The following is a 20,994-nucleotide window of genomic DNA, read 5'->3' as shown; positions in this document are numbered from 1 at the left end:
AAAATGGATAATAGAGAACAGTGGACTTTTTTAATTATACAGTAAGAGGTAACTGCAATCATACTTATATTTTCTGCAAAAAAAAAATCAGAAACTTTCTTTTTATTTTTATTTTCTTTGTACACATGTCTTTTTTCTTTTCTTTTCTTTTTCTTTGTTTTCTTTATTCTGGATTAGTTTGTGCTAATTTTTATATTCTTTTAATAGATATATGTGTTTGTGCGCACGCGTACATATACACATATTGAACAACAGACTAGGGAGAAGAGCAGGATTATGCAAATTAACCTTGTTTTATATTTGTAGGACTGAATTATCCCTTTCTTCAGAAATATATTGTACTCCCATTGAACAACTGTTCTCCCACTGTTCCATATAGATTCTGGAAAACACAAACTAAATGCATCTGTATTAAACTACTTTAAAATTCAACCAAGTCTTATCCTCTTATACAGTCCTGATATTCTTCTGCCTATACAGATATTTACCAAAGAAATAGCTAAGCAGTACTAAGCTATGAGGAGTAGCTTCTGTAAAATTTCAAACAGTGCTGAGCAATCTGATATGAGGTACGGCCCCTCAACATTTTTTCTGCTCTCAACAAGCCTCTCGGAAACCTTAACTCCCCAAATCAGTGGCAATTTCCACCATTGTGAGGTAGGAAATGCTCAGAAACTGCCATATTTCTTAAAGTAGGCTCAACATGGTTATAAGAACCAAAAGAAAAACCTCTCCGACACATGAAATCCAAAGGGAAAAAAGGTAGTAACTGACCTCCCCACATATGTGATGTCTTCATCCCTTATTATGCATCATTGCTTTTTATTGAAATTCTCTCTACCCTTTGAAAATATTATGTGTATCCTTTAGCTACCATACTTTCAAAGCTAAAGATTAGGCAACTATCATCATGCTGACACCATTCTCATTGCAAAAATATGCAAGTTCAAATAAGCGTTCTAAAAGTTTTTTAAAAATGTCTTATTTTTGGTCTGCAAAATGTGAAAGTACCTATTCCTTAAGTGTCCGTGCCAATCCACAGATCTGAGAATTATCAGTAGAAAGTCAATGAATTATTTAATGCAAGCAAAGATGGGATTAGGAGATGACTTAAAGTACAGTATCTGATTTCTCAGACTGGAGAATCATAACAGCCTTTTATATGGAACATCTGACACAACACAGACTAAACATTATCATTCAAAACAACAGATCTGCAGAGGGCACTCCACAATCCAAGGTTCCAACTAAACCCATTATAAACTGGGATCAACTGGATTCTGAGGTTTAGAATCAAGAGGATCCTTAAAGTCTGTTATGGCCTCATGCAGTGCTAGGCTCTTACATTTTTCATTATGTCAAGAAATCTATCTCTCATTTTTAGAGAAAAGAGGTGGGACAAGGAAAGGCTATCTCTGCAGATGAATGAACGTAAAACATGCTGTACCTGCAATGTTCTCTTGCTTGGGGCAAATTCCTTTTGTAGGCGTGAGAACACGGTCTTCTTCATCGGGTGTGACTTGGATCCCGATTTCCACTGGCTCTGACACTTTCCTGAGCTCGGAGCGTGATGGAGGGGGAGGACTGTTCTTATCCACGTTCTTTTCATAGCAGGCACCACCAGCACCATGGCACTGTTTCTTCTTGTGCTCTATAAAAACCAAGATGTCTCCCAGGGGAAAGTTCATCTGACACTGTCCACAGGTTAATAGGTCAGGGTCTGTTCCACCCACCGCAATGCTGAGCCCAACTGGCTCTCCTAGTGCTAGGCTCTCTTCCTCATGGGTGATGATGGCAGTGTCCACGTGGTCAGCCTCTGCTTCATTCGGAAACCCAAAAAAGGTGAGGATCAAGGAGAAAGGGAAAAAGAAAAAAAGAAGGGAAAATAATTGAGAGCAATTGGTTTACATATTCATATAATTGTATTTTTTTTATCTATTTCCCACCCTGCTTGTCTCCACAAATGATCTGAGTACATTTTGCAATCAAGTCTGTCTGCAAAACAAAATAATAAGCATATTTAATGAGGCTTTTCTGAATCAACCATCAAAGTCCATAGCAGATTAATAACAGGGGAGAGTAAAGACCTGTTAGTTACCTCCAGAACTGGTAGGATGCATTGAACAGAGCCACAGATTTACATCAAGTTCTAACAGCTGATCTATGGTCCAGTTAAGTAACTCTAACCAATAATCTTTTTTCTTTATAAAGCAAGAAATAATACTGAACTATGACTAAGGAAGCCCACCATTTTTAAAAAAATGATATTGAAAATATTTTATATTACTAATTTTTCTGATATTTTTCAACTATTTGTTGATCATATAGTGTGTAATTTTCTCAAAAAAGTTATAAGTTTAAACTTGTTCTACTGTGATATTCTTGGAATTTTACCATATTTCTAGCTTCTTGTGACCCACTCACAGACTCACCCTCCAAAACATTTTTTAACTGGTCCCATTCCATGGCCACCATTCCAAGGACTATTGGAAGCAATGAATATGCAATACTTTGGACTTACAAATATAGTGAAGAGGCTGATTAACCTAACAAGGTAGCATTAGCCATGTCAAATAACCATGAAAAGCTTTGGCAACAAGCAGGCGCCTGTTCAAAATGAATTTGAATGGAAACAGTGCTCAGTGCATCACAGAGAAATTAATTATGTCACAGGATTTATTAAAAATATAGGGAGAAATCATGCTTACAGAAAGCAGGTTTTCTGGCACCACACGCATCTTATATAAATGTGTTTGATCTAACTGTGGTTTTATGCATCATCTTTCCAGGATGACCACAGGAGGAGGAGCTGTTTTGCTTCTGATTCCTGGCACCGTAAGCCTGTCTTTCCCAAGAGGGAAGCCATTCCAGGGACAGGATTTTTCAATCACTATTGTACCAGAAAAGTGACAGCAATGATGCCTGAGGGAGATTTATACAAATTTGCCAAAACCAGTTTAGAGAACAAGTTTCTGTGGTACCTGATGTCTGCAATCTCTTGGAAGGCAGCATAAGGCAGTCACAGTTTCTTGGGCTTGTCTTGAGCAGGAAGACTGTCTCTTTCAACCCTACCTACAAAACAAGCCTGAGGTCTACAAGCAGTAGAAAGCGACATGTCCATTTGCCTTAAGAGAAAAGGCAGGGAATTGATCCCACACCCAAAACACACCAATCATGCTTTGTTCCATCCCCTACATTTCTTAAATGGTCGGCTGGGGGGAACAGTACCCCAACTTGCCAGGCCACACAATCACCTTAATGTGACATGGCTCAGGGTAAAATGAAAATATACCCATCCCACACCTGCAATCTCTGGCTGATTTTTTTTAATGCTCCTTTTGAGAATGCACACTGAGCTTATAGACTGGTTTATGGATGGATCATGGGGTTTGTCCAGAATGAATGGCTCCCTGGATTCAGTCTCTCAAATGACACCCATGCAAACAGGCTTTCACGCAGTTAAGGTTTTCTAAAAATGACTTTAATTTTCTCCAGAAAACCCTCACAGCTAAACTATGCTTTCAATTGAGTAGGTTTAGTAGGCTACTTGAATCTTTTTCAACTCTTAACAGTCCTGCTCAGCAGGAGACCTTAATATCAAGCATTTGTTATTTTAAGTTCCCAATTCTGTAATGTCACGAACCCTCTTTTTCTCCCTTTCAGTTTCTTTTACAAAATTGTTGTACTTTCAGATCTGAGCAACTTTAAGGTTTTTTATTTTTATTTTATTTCAGTTAACCAGTAGGCAACATTGAGATTTTAAAGAACCAAAAGACAAATCGAAGAAAACATCTCAGTTCAAATTGTTTTGGTTAGATTATAATGCTATTAGCTGAAAGAAAATGAAATTTGTTCAGAACATATCTCAACTTCAGCCCATTAATATTATCTTAAAATGCTGAAAATTAAATGAGAGTCAATTTTCCAATTCAATTCACATCATGGTCCGCACTGTTCAAATTTTATTTATATAAATAATCTTCAGAATGCTCAACATTTTGATAGTTATTTTTAATTGTTATTATCTATTAGATGCCAACACTATTATGTGTGACATCCTCTGATTACTTAATATAACTAGAATTTTGGGACAATCTTAATGTAGCTAATTCATGATATTAGTAAGGAACAATAAACTTTTGTTCCGTTTTGTTTTTATTTCCAAGGCAGGCTAACTGCAAAACCACACGAAATGTGGTCCCCAATCAGGAACAGTTCCCAATGACCGGCAGGGTTTTGCTCTAAACAAGAATTTTATCATTTGGCCTGATCAACGCACAGTGAATTAATGACATGTAAATAAAAGAGATGAGCCACTGAAGTTTTATCAAGAGAAGGGAATAGTGAAACTTCGCAGGGGAAAAAAACAAACACATGGAAATACTGGCATTGGTGATTTGTTTCCAAATTTCCTGGAGATCTAAAAGCAGCAGGACAATGTAAAACATTTGTCATACTTCTGAATTGCAATCCCTGAACCAAATGGGAAATTTGCCTAAGCATTTTTAAAACTGCTATTTATTTTTATTTGGATTTTTTTTTGTTTTCTAATAATAAAAGGGAAGCTATCTAATCAGGAGGCTTAATTAGATAAATTTTAATTAGATAAAAGGCAACTAACTTCTGTTTTGAAAAAAAATATTGCTAATTAGTACATGAGTGTAGTCAAATGCATTTTTGTCATTTAAACATAGGAGGTATGTACATAAGAAAATAACTGAATGCATCAGAACTTGGGCTTTGTTGGACTCATAGAACTTCAGATTAAGCCCACGCTAACTGCTTTCTCTTTACAATTAATGGAGGTGGATGAACAAGAAGTCAGCCTAAGGAATAGGAGATGCATGCATGAAAGCTTCTGAGTTTCCTGTACTTACTTGTAGCCAAATTAATCCACTAGGTAACTCAAACACTAGGCATAATGCATGGTGTGTGAAACCCATTAATTACTTTCCCTCCATCCTTTCCTCAAAGTTTACTTTAAAAGCGGCTAGTAGACAATGCAACGTAATTAATTTACCAATTTATTTTATGAAAGAACTCTTTTGCCATCGTGAAAATGTAATCATAACCCTAGTGCTGAGCGGGAAGTGAGTAGATTTCTGTGCGAACAGTTTGTCACAATGCAAAAGGTAATTATTTAGTGCTTCTGTTCCCTTTAATGATCTAACATTGAGCAATACTGTTTATATTGAGGAGAGCTTGCACCTTTAATTACCAATTACATATACATAATTTTAGAGCCAAAAGGGAAAGGAAAAACCGAGGGCTGTGAAAAGACTCCTTTAGACAATGTATACATCCTTTCTCAAAAAGAATTCCTATTAGGTGGGAGCAGAGTGTCAAAATATTAAAACACACGCACACACAAAGGAAGATAAGGTAAAGGGATTGGAAGAGCCAGAAATGAACCTAGGCACAAATAAGGAGCATAATGAGTGGAAGTCGGAAAATAGATAAAATTCAAAAAATGTGTCTTGGCATTTCCTTAACACTGTGGCTGAAATTACAATAGGCTATGCATGTGTTTTAATATGGAATCAGAGGGGAGTTTTCAAGCTTCTTAACGTTATGGTGTAGGAGATGCTGCTTATTCAAAAAAAAAAAAATTAAAAAGGAACGCAAACAAGAGGGGAGTAGAAAAATTCAAAGTAACCAACCTTCCAGACCTCATACTGGTTGAAATTTCAAAATCTCCTTCAACTGCTAGTAGCTGATTTTTTTATTAAAAAAAACTATTATTAAAAATGAAAATAGGATTGAATATATTTTAAAGAAAAAAATCAATTTCCTCAGTTTGCAAGACAATTTAGAAATCAAACATTCTTAAAGTCATCAATTTTTCCATTTTATTTGGCCATCTTGACATCCTGTGCTATGCGAGTCTCATTTGAATCTTATCATGATTAGTAAGTCTATGTGTCCCCATTTATCTAAATCTTCTCCCCTTTACTCTCATCCAAGTAAATGGTGTGCACAATACGCAAACAGTAATTTTTCATTCTCTGGAGCTATCACATTTTAGAAAATCAGCTTTATATTTCCTCCTTGTGCAAAGTTCTCTCTCAAATTATCATTGCTGTTTTCAAAGAAATCAGTAGAAGTTATTTAAACAGTCATTTTAATTCTGATTAAATTTAATAACCCAGGCAGAAAGCTATGCTGATAAGTGGAATAGTGCAGTCCTATATATATATATATCTACATACAAGAAAGCTTTGTTGAATTTAAGGAGGCTTATTCCCAGGGAACCAAGTATAGAATTGCAGTATTATTGCAGATTAAATTATCTGGAACAGGTATAAGTAATGTTGATAGATATACTCCAGAGTAAGTAGGGTCTTTCTTCAGTAATATTGGTTAAAAATTTAACTCACAGAATTGTATTTAATGTTGAAACAGAATTAAGAAAAAGCAACTAAAAATAGCAATAAAAGAAAAAACATGCATTGCAACTAATCATTACAGAATTAAAAGAAGTTCATTGTTAGTTATCAATATATTGGTGAAACAATAAAGGAAGCCTAAGAAGCAGCCTACTATCTAATGAAACCTAATTTATAGAAAATATATAGCAAGTATGTAATTTCATACCCTGACACACACATAGTATATACACGTATGTACATTACCCATATTAGTCAAGAAAAATATGAACATCTGTGATAAGAATCAGATGAGAACTTGAAGTTTTTCCATGCATAAATTAAATGAAAACATGATGACATTTTTTTAACTGGCCATTTATTCATTAAAAAAAGCAAAAAGCCAATGTAGTACAGTTCTATATGGGTTTGTATAGAAATAGAGATGTAAACCTGTTTTTGTTTCAAAGTTTTATGATCTCATCTAAAAGCAGTTAATTCAGACTGAGTCACCCATCTAAGCACAGATGGGGCTTGATCCACAAGACACCCCTCCTAAAAAAAAACAATTAACTTCAATGGAACTTCCATAGAAAAAATCAGCCAAGGCCACTAATCCAAGCTCTGGTATGGTAATGAATAAGACCTTTTACAGTTTTAGTCTATGTTTGCCTAAGTCTTCCAAGCTACATTCATGAATTCAAAAATGACAATAAACATTAGGTTCTAACAAATCCATTACCAAGAGCAAAATCACTGATTCTTCTTCACACACACATACACACACTCCCCCCCACACACACTTGTACACAAACACACAAAAGGAATTAAGACAGCTTAACAATCCAAACCTTCAACCACATTGTTTGAATATATCCACCAAGGCACACATTCAAAACCTATTTTCTGTTCCTAAATTCAATTGAACTTAAATTTAATTCTGTAAATTTGGAGACCCTATATATCTACACTTAGGTTAATAATGTTCTATAATTAAGAGATTTATTACTTTTTTAAAAAAATCAAGATATTAGAATTATAACAATCATGTAAAATATCTTTAAAAATCAAACAGGCCAGATGCTATTAAATTAAAAGGACTTCATTAAACCTGAGTAACACAGCCTGTCAAAACTAACTGTTTCCCATTCCAAAGGGTATGTTTTCTTCCAACACAATTGTAGCATCAAAAGGTTTTCATTCCATCTAACTGAAGCATAGCATAGTTAAGTGGCTTAATAGTTACTCCATTCTTCATGGGGGGGGGGTTGCAAACCAGCTCCACTAACCCTTTTCTTTCAGTAATGTTAACATATTTACAGTTGGGCAATTGAAGATACAATGGACTACACATTAATAGATAAGATTTCTTGCTTGCAGAAGGGAAAGAAATCAGTTTAGGAGCAGTATTACAGGGTTGTAAAAAGAAAGGCATTAGATATGAATCAAGAAACAATCAGACGCAAATGCAAACTTTTTGGTTGCTGCGCACTTTGAATCAAGATGCCTGGGGGATTTTTTTTTCTCCTTTTTTTATGATTTATAGCTGAATTAAATGCATTGGTACAGCCAGTGAGTAAATTAATAATGCTGCATGCATAATATGCATGCCACACTGTTTGCTGTTATGAGTAAAAATGTGTGCTAAATCTATTTGCCTGTTTTTACGATCTCCATACTTTTCATGAAAACAGCAAAAGAACCCCTTTTGGTGGATGATGACTTCCTGTACCAATTGACACATTGTGCAAAAACAAAACCAAGTCTGCCTCTATGCAGTCATCAGACAACAGTCAGTTATTTCACAATGTAACTATGTGCTCACATCTGTGTGGTCATATTTTTATTCTTAAAATGTAATTTGCAAAGAGCTCTCTTGAAATCAGATTTTGTTTCAAAGTACTTTATTATTTTTTTTGCAGAATGTAAACTTTTTAAAGGAGAGGGGAAATAGTTGAACATTTAATCCTCTTTTTTTCTAATCTTATCACTTATAGTGGAGAAAAGAAAAATACTTACTTTTTATAGTTAAAAAGATGGAGCTGAATAATGGGTTTTTAGGAATTCTTAAAAGAATCCATCATTCTGCTCTTCTTTAAAAATTAATGGCGAATAATAATGCTCTCTCTTCCATGCTTACCGATAAGAACATCAAGTCGTGCAACATCACAACTTTCTCAGAGCCAGAAGCCAATAGAAATGTTGCTGATACTACGTGCTGCTTAGGTGTTAAGCAGTTGCTACAAGCATCATAGGTATCGTAATGTTGGTTACAATGTAAATCTCTGCGGACCCAGATGAGCAGACTGTAGATTAACTATATCTGGCTGCTCTTTGTAATGATGTATTGATGAATCAAGCAGCATTTGCCAGCTGCACCGCTCTACAGAGAAATCCTAATTTCAGAGGAATATCCAACAAGCTCCATATTTTTCCCCTCAAAGGAACTCTATGCACTCCCGCATTTTCCTAGGCACAGCACCTAGAATTTGAGGATTTTGATAACATGAAAAAATTAGAAGCTTTGATTTGAAAACTATGCCCAGACATCCACCAAGAAAATTGCTTTCATCTTGAGCTTCTGCTCATAAACTCTCATTTAAACTGTTAATGGGTGCATAAGCGTACCACTATGCCTATACACCTATTAGAATTATACAGTGGCACATAAAAACCTGGATTAGTCACTCAGTAAAGATTCTGAAGATGCTAAAATAAATATCCTCAATTCATGGAAAACATTATCTGCTAATCATCCCAATTATTTGTAATTTTGTTTGCAGATTAGTCTCAATCTAAACTTTGTCACTGTAACAGTCTACACATTTTGTTTTCCCTTTAGGAGAAAAAGTTACCATATACTTTTTTCATATACCTGCATATTGGTTTCCTTATAAAATCAGCATAAAAGAAAAGAAGAGAAATGGCATTTCCTGAAGACCAATATAAAGGGTGAATAAAACAAAACTAATCTGATGATGTAAAATGGCTCATCACAACCACAATTTGCAAGTCAGCAAACTCATAGAGTCCCATAAATCTACTTGTAAGAGGTGTAAGAGTATATTTCTGCTCAGAAACAAGAGCCACAAAGCAAGGTGAATTCCTACTAAATGAGTATAAAATTGCAACTCGGAAACATTTTATGCAATGTTAATTAAGTTGGACTACAACAATCCTTTCGATACAGATAAGTTTCAGATGTAGATATGGCCAGGCATATAGATGTAATTTGCCTATCTTTGTTGGTTGGCAGGCTTTACAAATATGAATGGTATACATATATAAAATGAATAGTTCTGTTCCACCTTCTTAAAGTATTCACATTTGGTAGAAATGAAATACAAAACATCTGAAATCTACTTTTTAAAATGACATGTACAAGGCAGCTTTTGGGAAGATTTCCATAACCCGCTTGTCCTTCAGTCTTGATCACTGACACTATTACTAAGACAAGGAGAAGCAGTTGGAGTTCTGTTTAGGACTCAAAGATAGGAGACTGCCTTGGTAGGCACATACAGTATATACACATATTTATACTGGGCTGCTTTGCAAAACTACTGATCAAGCTCTAGATGTGAATGATTTCCAATTACTATGGAGGAATAAGCATTAACCAGAATTTTTTAAAGCAGAATTGCTTAAACTGCTTGGAATTGCTCATTTGGAATTAATTTATGCAAATGGCACTCACACGGCTATGAGTTTCTAAACCCTTTTCTGAACACATTTTGCAGAACTTCCCTTTGGCTTAAGAGAACAAGTTAACCCAGTCATAAGTTTGATTTGGAATGGGGAGGATAAGAAATAAAATTATTATAGTACAAGTTTAATTATTCCAACAGAATCAAAGTCTCATAGTGACCACTTAAAAACTTGCAAAGTGGTGGTTATAATTGTATAGAACAATAGGTTATATCAACTTCTGGAACACTTGGTGTTATCGTGGTCTGCTTTTCTCAATTTCTTTCTTGAAAAATGACCCTGCTTCCCTAATTTAAATAAAACCTACATGAATATCTGCATATTTTGCTAAATGAACTAGCTATTCAAGATGCAGAAGGAAGAAAAAAAAGATCTATTACAATTGAGAGGCTAAAATACATAGGTCCTTGTACAGACCATAAAAGCCGTAAATCTTTACAAATAAATCAGGAACTGAGATGATATGATTGTGATAAAAAACTTCCTTTGTGCCTGTGTAAATGGATTTGTTTTAGTTAAAACCGAATATATGAATGGGGAGAGAGTGTCCATCCAAAGAATTGTTGTACTTTTTGGCTATAGTAGAACAGAGTTTCTACACTATAAATTTATAGCAATATATAGATAACAAGTGAAACAAAGTGGATTGAAAACAGGTAGCATCTTCGTTAACTGTCCACCACAAAAGGTGGGGTCTTTTTCAAGAGAATTGTAGTTCATCGTCATTACTTACACCCTATTCTATTTGTGTTATTTTTCAAGTTATACAGAGGTTTTGGGTGTTGTAACACTCAACAAATTTTGTCAGATTATTCCAGAGACATTAAAAGAAATGAAGTAGAGGTGATACTTTATGTGCAATCACATACATTCCTACAATACATTCTTACTGTACTACACAAGTTCACACTATTCCCAATAAGCATTTAAGCACTTAACAAAACAATCACTAGATCTTTCCAAGAAATTTTCTGCATTCAAAAATGTTGCAAATGGAAAACTAAATATATTTGTAGAAACCTTCAAGCCATTTCTTATGAATGTCATACCCTTAATGAAACTCCCAAATACCTCTTTTGCCAGAAAATTATATTCCTGCATTATGCCCGTGACCACTGATTATTCTTCCCCAGTATGTCTATGCTGCAAGAAATGTATCTTTCTTTTATCTGTTTTCAATTTTATTTTTACATTTTTGAATGTATGTTCTTATAGAAGAACAAAAAAAATTCAAAATCCCTAATATACAGCTGAAACTTAGTTGACTGAAAGGGTACTTTTCCAAAATAAAGTGGAAGAACAGAACAAATGCAAATGTTGCTGAGAAGGACATTTTATAACACTAATTAAGCAGAAACAAGAGAAGTGTGTATCCTCTTAATAGCTGCTAGATTTCTTTACATATCAATAATGCCCAGTCTGTTTAAGCACATTTTCCCTAGATCGTTATGCAGTTATATTCATAACAATATACCCACTTCTTGTGAACTGTGCTAAATGCACTAAAGTCTTGCACAAGCCAAATGATGCTTTTCAAGATTATATAACCAAATAATTTTTCAACATAAAATCTCTGAAATAAATTAAAACTGCACAAATGCAAATGTATTGTGCCCTACCTCTTTATCTGTCTAGATTAGAACTGCTTTGGGTGTGATTTCTCCGACATCCTTAAATCACACAAACCCAAATGACGCCTCAACACATAATCTGATGAAAACTTAATTTTAAGGTCTCACCAATATAGTGAGACCTTCTTAGTAAAAATGTATCTGTATGATTTTCTTAAATCAGATATTCTTAATCTTATCCACTGCTTTTAACTTCAACTAAATCCGAGTAATACACATAAAAAAGCAGGCAAGGAGGATATTCAGAAACAAAATAAAAGAACAGGCTGGGCATAACAAGTATTTTCACAAGTGTGGAATATTATTGGTGATGCTTTTATTACTGTGAAAAGTTTTTAAAATCCAAAGATTGAAGCAAGCTGTTAGGGACAAAATTTGAGGGTTTCTAGAGGCTACATGTATTCTGGTGATGTGAGTGGATGTTAGACAGGGAAGAGACTTTCTCATCACTTCATTTCCAAGTTAGTCCAATAAGATGCCTGCTGTCTCTATGCTTCCAAGAAACTGGATGGGAACACTAAATAAAGTAAAGAAATGATCAAATAAATTGCAGGCCCTGTCTAGCTGTGGGGTTCTCATATATAGTAAATGACAGGTCTGCTCTTTTGTCTGATTTTATTTCTCTTTGAAAGTTCAAATAGGGCCTTTTACACCATCAATGGAGAATATCTACCCATAGATTATGCCCTGATATGAGAGAAAAATTTGCAGAAGAGTTAACAAAACCCGATCCTAACAAACTTCTTCTACAAAACCTTTCTTCTGGTAAAGTTGGATCTCAAGATTCTCTTTTTATAACTCATATGATATAAATTTCAGCAAGATGGTATTCAAAAGATTCCTACAAAACTGGTCAGGGGAATCTCTTGAATCACAAGCACAATTCTATACTCACATGCTGTCAAAGTAACTTTTTATGCTATTTATGTTAATCTCTGTTTTTTCAAGTAAAACCTCGATATTATTCTAACATTATATATTATTCTAACAAAGGTAAAGCAATGAAAATAAACTTGCATGACTCCAAAACATTCAGAGTCATGATGATTAAAACTACACGGAATATTCAAATACATTTGATAACTATGGTTTCTCTAAAGTAACTTGAATAAAATGTATGTGCCAAATGAATCCAACAGTATGCAGTTATCAATTATAAACAAATATACTATGGACTAGTGCAGTCTTTGTAAGATCTGGTTACCTTAAACATTAAATATATATCAATTTGTTTACTATTGTTCTAATGAAGTGATAGACATGAGCATCTGCTCAAAACTGAGTCGAAATCTGAGTTGATATACAATTCCCTTTCCCCACCACTAAACATACAGCTTTTAAAAGTTTTTAGTTTGGCCAGGGTATTTATGTTGCTCACAATGTGCATCTATGATTTTACTCAGAAAATGTGTACATATTGACATATAAATACACTCTGTAATTCTTAACAATTTAATCTCAGTGATCTTTTTTATTGTTTAAAAATAATCCTGTTCCATGCACAAGTAAAATGTGTACGAAAGGCAAATTATTCATTGTGTATAAATATATACCAGTACATATGCTAAATCTGTGAATGACTTACTCTTTGCTTTAGTTAATCAAGCAACTTGGAACTGAGAAAGTAATGACAAGCTACTAACAGTAAAAGACACTTTTAAAAGCTAATTTTAATTAAAAAATATCCATCTTGTCAGAGTTGTTTAATCAGTCATAATTTGCTTAGAAAATAGATTTATCTAACTTGCAATCTCTCTCATCTTGTACTATACAGATCTCGGCATGAAAATCAATACCACAACTTTACACCTAAAACATTTTGTAGGCAAGGATGGAAACCCGACTCCTCTCTATTATTGCCTTGCCTTCACAGATGCTGGGAAACTCAAAATCTCTATCAGACAGGCTATGAGCGCCTCCTAGCTGTCAAGGCAAGCTACTGATCACCACCAATGTGACTTCAACTGAAAACGAGGAAGTTTATTTTGGAGTGTATTTTGTAACAACAAACAAGAGAGTGCAGAGCAATCTCAATAGAAAACAGAAAAGAAAAGCTTTGTATGTGTTGAGTTAAACTAATGGAACAAATTTCAAACCCACTTCATTCTGATAAGGGAGGGTGAATGTACCAACTAGAGCCAATGACCTGAAATATTTGGCCTCCTTTACCTGGACAAAATTCATTTTTTGAACAGCCTTTCTTCAACTCACAGATCCATGTAACTAGAAGAGACACACAATAACCTGGCTTTCAATGAACTAGTCTACTTGTGCATGTGTATCTCCATTCTTACTAAAATGCTTAAATAAGTCTAACAAATTAATCCCTATATTTGCCTATCAACAAAAAGCAAAACTGTTCCTTATTCCTCTGTGTATTTATTCCTCCTAAACAAACTAAATCATTCAAAGGACTTCTAAAGATGGCAGACTGAATGTTAAAAAACGTCTGAAAATCAAGAGGGGAAAAATAGAGTTTTAAAGCAAAACAGGTCTCATAGAATACCTTAGAGTCTGCAATTTTGACTAAAATACATCCTGTACAACTTATGAAGTACAATTCAGGGTAGATGTGGACAATGGAAGAAGCAATAAAATTCAGCGTATAATATCTGCTGCATATACACGTCACAGCCTCAGATATGCAGAAATTGAAACCATTTCTACAAATTTATTTCTAGCTGGTTCCTGAGTTTAACCAATCTTAGGTTGGATGTCTGTTAGTTTTCTCAATTGCTTCTGAATGAAAGAAATCCTTTCAGTAAAGATAAAAACAGAAAACAAACTTTAAAATATTTTGTTTTTACTGGGACCATGATGACATTTTTCAAATTAGCGTGGTCCAAAAAGGAAGACCAGCAAGTCACTTGTTGAGTAGAAGAATTCTAGAAATCTGACAATTTTATTTTTGCAAAGCAAGTGTGTGATTCTATCAATCCTACAACACCACCCTGAAAAGATTGTCTTAGGGGAGATTCAGCTCTATATTACAATGAGAATTAGTTTGATGGTTGGTTTCTTTGATTGCATTCTAACTTATGAGTTCATTTTAAAGCTGTAGTAGTGCTGTTCAAATCTTATTATTTTAGCAATTAAACTAGAAATTCTGTTGTAAAAAATCCTAAAACATTTGTCTGCATTTTCCTCAAGATCTACAGTATTTTAATTTTCTAAATTAAATGCAACTCATTTTATTTTCCCATTAATCCTTCACTAGAAAACAAACCAGTTTTCCTCCATCAACTCATTAATCTTTCACTGACAGATTAGGTGAGATTCATTTATCAAGAAGGAATTCAGTGAAATCAAGAGAAAATTATCTAAACAAATAAATTAAAAATTCCATAACAACGAAGTCAGAGTGCTGTCACTGAAAAATAGCAACAAAACCCTCCATTGACCTGAACTGCATTTGGATTGTTCCCTTAAGATTGCAAATCCTATACATACTTACTTAAGACTAAGAACCACTGAACTCAGTGGTGCTTATCGTATCAGTTTGTAAATATTTTTTTCTCTCAGGCCATAAATATTTTCCTTTCTGCCTGCTCACCATTCAAGGTAAGAATCTTCATTTCAGCATCCAGAAACTAAAATCTAAAGCACTCCAATGAAAAGGGGGGGGGATGCCTGTCTAACAGAGCCATCCACCTTGAAAAGAAGCTGGTTGACCCTTCCTCTTTCAGATACTTGCAGTTTTCAGAACACCTCATATTCACTGAGGAAAAAAATACAGGAGGAGGGGGGGAATTTTATATGAATTGGTTTTCTTATTTGACCCTTGTTTGTACTTCCCACCCAACTCCATGACATTTTTTGTTTTCTTTTTAATCAGACTACTCTTCAAAAATGCATTAATACCTTCCTGAAAATTGGTCCAACCAGATCTTGGTGAAACACTCTCTGTGTTCTGACAGTTGAAACAGTGACATTTTCTTGGTCTTTTTGTCTTTCTTCCCCACCTCTTCTCACATACCCAAACATACACATTAGCGCACCCCCCCCCCCATTTGTGTCCATGACAAAAGATTATCTCCCTGATTTTGCTTTCTGCAGCCTACTTCAAGTAGCCCTATCTCAGGACCCTTGTTAAGCCCTTCCACCTGAAAGGTGGAATGGGAAACCTGAGGAAAAACTCGAGTACCTGAAGACTTTTTAGCATCACCATAAATCTTAAGCCACAAGTACAGAGACATTTGGGGGAATCTTTCCAGCAAACCTTGGTATCAATCTCAAAAGTAAGGAAGGTTGGTTCTCACAATAGAGAAAATGAAATTCCCAAATCAAGCCAGATTCAAAGTTCTTCCCAAAATGTGTGCACTGTGTCTGTAACTTCTCCTGGTACCAACATCTGTGATGCTTTTTTCTCTCCCCCCCCCCTTCACTATCAAAAATGAAAGTCCACCTGCTAGCCGCTCAGAAAACAGAAGACTTCCTTGGAATAATTTGGGGGAAAAAACAAGAGTCCTCTTCCTTCCCTTTGGGAATTTCACAAACTGGCTAGGATTTTTCTTCGGGGGGGGGGGGAATTAGAGTTTGCTCAAAAGGTATGACAGGTTTTGCCTGAGTTTTGGTTTTAAATCCACTTTAAAACCAGCCATCCACTCCCCGCTCAAAATCAATTTAAACGCCGATACCAAACGCATCTTCCTCGGTGCTGCAGCTCAGTAGTAAAAAGCAGGGGGGGAATGCAAGAATGAGGGCGGGAGAGGGGGAAGGAGAAAAAAAATGAAGTAGTTGGGGGAGGGGGCGAAAAAAAATAACATTCACGAGCCAAATGCCATCCCGGGTCGAGCGCCTTCGTTCTCCAATCAATATAATTCCGATGTATTCTTACAAGTATCATTTTTATCAGCTGTAACAAAGGAAAGACCGAGAGCGACCGCTGTCACCAAATGCTGCTGGCAGATGTCCTAGATTCTCGGGGGGAGGGGAGACGCAGGACCGTGTTTGCATTTATGTTCATTTAAATTTGGAGAAATCTAACATACATATTCTATTCTTTCCTGGCTCCCCCCCTCCCCCCATCTCTTCCACTCAGCCTCTCTACGGGTCTCGCCCAGACGCGCGCCTCCTTCCGTTGCTTCGCCCAGCTCCCAGAAGCAGCGGCTGCTCTCGCGGCAGCCCGGGCGTGCAAAGGAGCTGTTCCTTGCAGTGTCTGCTTGCCTTTCTTTTGGTTCTGATTTCGCTCCTTTTTCTTCTCTGCAATATCCTATTCCCCCCCCTCCCCCGTCCCGGAATGCTACTCCAGATGTTTCTTGGCCAGTTACTTTATGTTGCACCTAGCTATTGTTTTTTTTTTTTAATGCCAGGAGAGAAAGCAGAAAAAAAGCAATGCTGTTTTGCAAATCCTCAAGGCACTTGCAACAGTATTTGGTGTCTATTGCATTTCAAAGTATTCGGGACAGCAAAGAAAGATAAGAAGAAATGCAAAATAAAAGGCTGGTTGCTGCTGTCTTTTTAATTAACAGTCCAGTAGATTTTGCAACAAGAAGCTGAAACCGAGACACACTGACCCCTTAGCTCCAGACCCCCCACGACTCCAGACAACCAAGTCCTGGATTTCCCCCCTCCCCTTCTTGCCTCCGACGTGTGGAGTACCTCATTCTACATCCCTTGGCCACCCCCATTCCATCCTCATCTGCTTGAACTATTTTGGGTCACGTTAGAATCTCAGCAGCACCTTGCTCTTGCAGGATTAGAAAGTGGCGCGCTTTTCACAGGACTTCGCTGCTTGCTGCTGGCGCGCGCTGCGTTTTGCAAAATGGTGCTGCCATTACTTTGTGAGGTCCCACCAAAAAATTCCCACACTCCCCCCTCGCGCACATACATCTGCTTCCCCCCCCCCCTCCCGTCCTCGCCTGGGCTCTCGCCACACGCCCAAAACCACCCTACGCTTTGCGCCAGGCTGCCGGATCTCATCGAGGGAGAAATCGATCCAAAGACTCCGAGCCCGCCCGACTACCTGTCCGTCGCCGCCATCCCTCCCCACCATGTCCGGTCCTATCTCCATTACCGAGAGGGGCTTCCCTAATGGGGGGGGGCGAAGCAGCCCCAATCACTGGATCTCCCCCCACCTCGCCTGCCACGCTCCGCCTCCCCCTCTCCCAGCTCCCCACGCCGGCCTCGCCGCTTCATCCCCGGCTCAAACGTTCCCTCCATGTGGTTCTCATTACGGATCTCCCTGTCGCGCTCCAGCCACCTTCCCCGCCAGCCGCTGCCTTCCACTCGCGGCCAACTTTGGAGCCGCCTCGCCTCTCCTTTCAAGCTCCTGTAGTGCACCCCTCACTCCTTCCCCGCCATCCCCAGTTCGCTTCCCCCTCTCGGCCGGCTCCTTGGCCTTCTTCTTTCTTGCTCCCGCCCGTCTGCCTACAAATTCCCCTCAAACTTTCTCCTCGCTCGGCTCCAGGCATACACACCTCTTTCGCTTCGTTCTGCCAGCCCCCCCCCAGCACACATACGTCCCTCTAGCCTGCCAGGCATCCCCGCCGTGGCCAGAGTCCCCTTCCTTCTTCCCTAACTCTCCAAAGCCCTTCACTTTCTCCCACCCTCCAGCACCACTGCAATCCTCCGTCCAGTTTCGCGTAAGACACCCAAATCGCATCCAGATTCGAGCCCCCCCCCCCCTCCTTCGCTTCTCCCGACATACATTCCTCTTTCCGAGTCGGTTCCTCGCGAGGCATAACTTACGCGTGATAATTTCCCTTTGTGATAAGTGCTGCGGGTTCCCCTGCTTGCGACGGGACATTGCCCTGGCATTTACACGGTCATCGCCCGGAGAGCTGGACTTAGGTAGGGGGGAGCGGAGGAGGGGGGAGCGGTCGTCTTCTCCTCTTCTTCTATGCTCTTCTTGACGGATTTCTTCTTTTAAAAAGAAAATAAAGAATTCGAAAGAGAGAAGCACTTTCCCCCCTTGACGTTCTCAGGATGAGGTTCTTCGTCCAATTAAACAAACATCATAAATGAAGTGAGGGAGGCTTAGATTTTATTTTCATAAGACAACTGTCTTTTGGGTTGTTTGGTTTTTGTTTTCCTTTTCCACAGCTTCCAGATCTTTTCTTGAACTTCACCAAGCGCTGACATTTATTTTTCCAGAGTGGTTAGAAGAAAAAGAAGGGGGGAAAAAAAGCAAAGTGCACTTCTTCCATCAGGAGGGTTTTCTTTAAAAAAAAAACAAAAAAGAAAAAGATATGAAAATTGAATTAAATGCATACATGCTCGCACAAAAGTAGAAAAATTGGTATTTGCCCACACGCAGAGAAAAATGCAACCAAAAATACCCTTGCTGAGTTAATTAGAATTCTTTTTTGCTTTGCTTTTTTTAAAGGGATAGCCAAACTGTGTCTCCTCTTTGCCAGTTCAAGTGCTACTGTTTGAGGTTTTTTTTTTTTTTGCTTTTTTGCTTTTTGCTTTGCTCGCACTACTTTTACCAGTGCTTCCCCCCCGCCCCTCGCTTGGCACAAGGTCTTGATAGGAAGGAAGCCCCCCAGTGCTTCTGGGTGAGTGCTGGCTATTACTAGGAGATATATTGCAATGTGAAGATGGCGGAGTCCTGGTTCCCTGGGAGCGCTCAATCTCTCTATGGCTGGGTCTGCCTCCGTACAATGGGATAAAATTCAAGTTCAAGTGCGGACGTGACGTTTAATCTGCACTAGAGACAAAAAAGACCTAGAGAGTAGGAGCACTGGGGGCGACTAGCGGTGGCTTTTTAACATTGTACCCTGCAAGAGAACAAGAGGGGGGGGAACCACCCCCAAACACACTCCCAGCACACGCGCGGCTCCGGTTGCTTAGCCAAGGTTGCCTTCCGCACAGCCACAGCCAAAACGAGATTCAGGGGGAAAATAAAAAGGGGGAGCAATCCAGAAGACGGGAAGAGATATTTTTTTCCCCAAAACGTGCCCGCTCCGGTTACGAAAAAGCAGCAGCAAAGGTCTCGCAGGTCTTAGGAAGAGGGAGGAGGTGACAAGGACCCGGGCCATCCTCGCCGCCGCCGCCGCCGCCCGCTGGCAGGAGGCCCAAATGGGACGGCCGTCTCCCAGGGGAAGCAGGGTGTAGGTAAAGGGGTTAGTCGAGCCAAGCAGGCTGGCTCCGGAAAAGCAAAGGGGAAGGAAAGAGTTGGAGGTGGCTGCGATCGGCTCAACCCGGAGAACCAGCCGGAATGAGGCTTGAAGCCAGCGCCCGAGGTCCGCGGAATCCATCCTGTCCTTGCTCGATCCACCTGCTCGGAGAGCTTCCAGGCGGCTGGATCTTGGCCTCAAAGAGATTCATTCACTTCCCCTTTTCAACTACACGCTCCCTCGCTCTCTTCCCTGCACGCAGACTGGCGGCGGCAGTAGCAGCTCGACTCTGCTCAAGAACACCTTCGCTGTGTATTTCCAACAGTTTTTACAATAACACAAATATCTGCGTGGGGAAAGAGATATTTCTCTCCCACCCCCTTCTCTATGTGAATCGCGATTGCGGAGGGAGACACGCACACACGCACGCCCTTCTCTCACTTTCTCCCAGGCGCCTCACCACTTTTACGTGAAGAAGGATCCCAGTAAGACTCCCGGGGGCTCTGCTAGTCCAGACTGGAAGCGGCGTTGACCTAAGCGAGAGGGCTTGCAAGCCAGGTTAAAGCCAAAGGGAGACTCTCTCCTCCCGAACCTGACTCCTGGCGCTTCCACAGCCAGAGCTGGGTAGTTTCTTGGCAGCGGGACAGACGCGCTTTGCCATCGCCTTCAACTTCCTCCTCTAGCCTGCAGGCCTGGGATTCTACCTAACCCTCAATGCAGACGGTCGCTTAGGCTAATGGGTGTCTTTGCAGAGCCCCCACCCCATTGGAAACATTCCAGCTTTGATCAAGGAGCCGGCATTCACCAGGTGTCTGCAAATAAAGCACTTTTAAAAGATTCCTGCTATTCAGATGTTCGGAGTAAAAGCACCAGGTAGCGGGGTTGCCTGGTCAAAATGATTGCTTCCTTTCCACCGCGTGGGAGTGAACTTGGAGCGCGGGGGGGGGGCATGATAGGACGCACGGCTCCTCGATTCCCCGAGGGTGTCATGCGTCCATCTCAGCCGAGCCCCCATTCTGGGCTGGGCTGCTAAGCCAGCCGGTGTCATCAAATGCAGCTAAGCACAAACTCCAGAAAGTATATTCAGTAAGACCTTTACACCCGAAATCCATTCTGCTGCTGTGTCTCCCAGGTTCCCCATACAGCATTAAAAGTGACCGAAACTCCACTTGTACAGTTCGTATTTTCACTTGAAATATGAAGCGGGAGTTAAGGCACCTATTACTTGACTGC

General features: G+C 38.8%; 1 protein-coding gene across 11 annotated transcripts in view; it reads right to left on the bottom strand.

Moving 5' to 3' along the window:
• The window catches only part of BCL11B (BAF chromatin remodeling complex subunit BCL11B), a 171,113-nt gene extending 150,736 nt beyond the window's left edge, over positions 1-20,377 (bottom strand). For 2 of the 11 annotated variants that reach the window (XM_039339727.1, XM_039339729.1), the window contains exons 1-2: positions 18,392-19,401; positions 1,448-1,819 (exon numbers count right to left, since the gene is read on the bottom strand). In XM_039339727.1, coding sequence (XP_039195661.1) covers positions 1,448-1,819; positions 18,392-18,449 — 430 coding nt within the window. In that variant the 5' untranslated portion in view covers positions 18,450-19,401. Of the gene's footprint in view, positions 1-1,447; positions 1,820-2,981; positions 6,696-18,391; positions 19,402-19,421; positions 20,115-20,221 lie in introns of those variants that run through there. The other 9 variants (XM_039339722.1, XM_039339724.1, XM_039339721.1 and 6 more) reach the window with 9 other exon arrangements.
• Between the last annotated feature and the right edge of the window lie 617 nt (positions 20,378-20,994).

Source organism: Crotalus tigris, unplaced genomic scaffold (assembly GCF_016545835.1).
Source record: "Crotalus tigris isolate CLP2741 ecotype Arizona unplaced genomic scaffold, ASM1654583v1 scf7180000017737.1785205, whole genome shotgun sequence".
Classification (NCBI taxonomy): Eukaryota; Metazoa; Chordata; class Lepidosauria; order Squamata; family Viperidae; genus Crotalus; species Crotalus tigris.
This window is presented reverse-complemented; position numbering and strand designations above follow the sequence as displayed.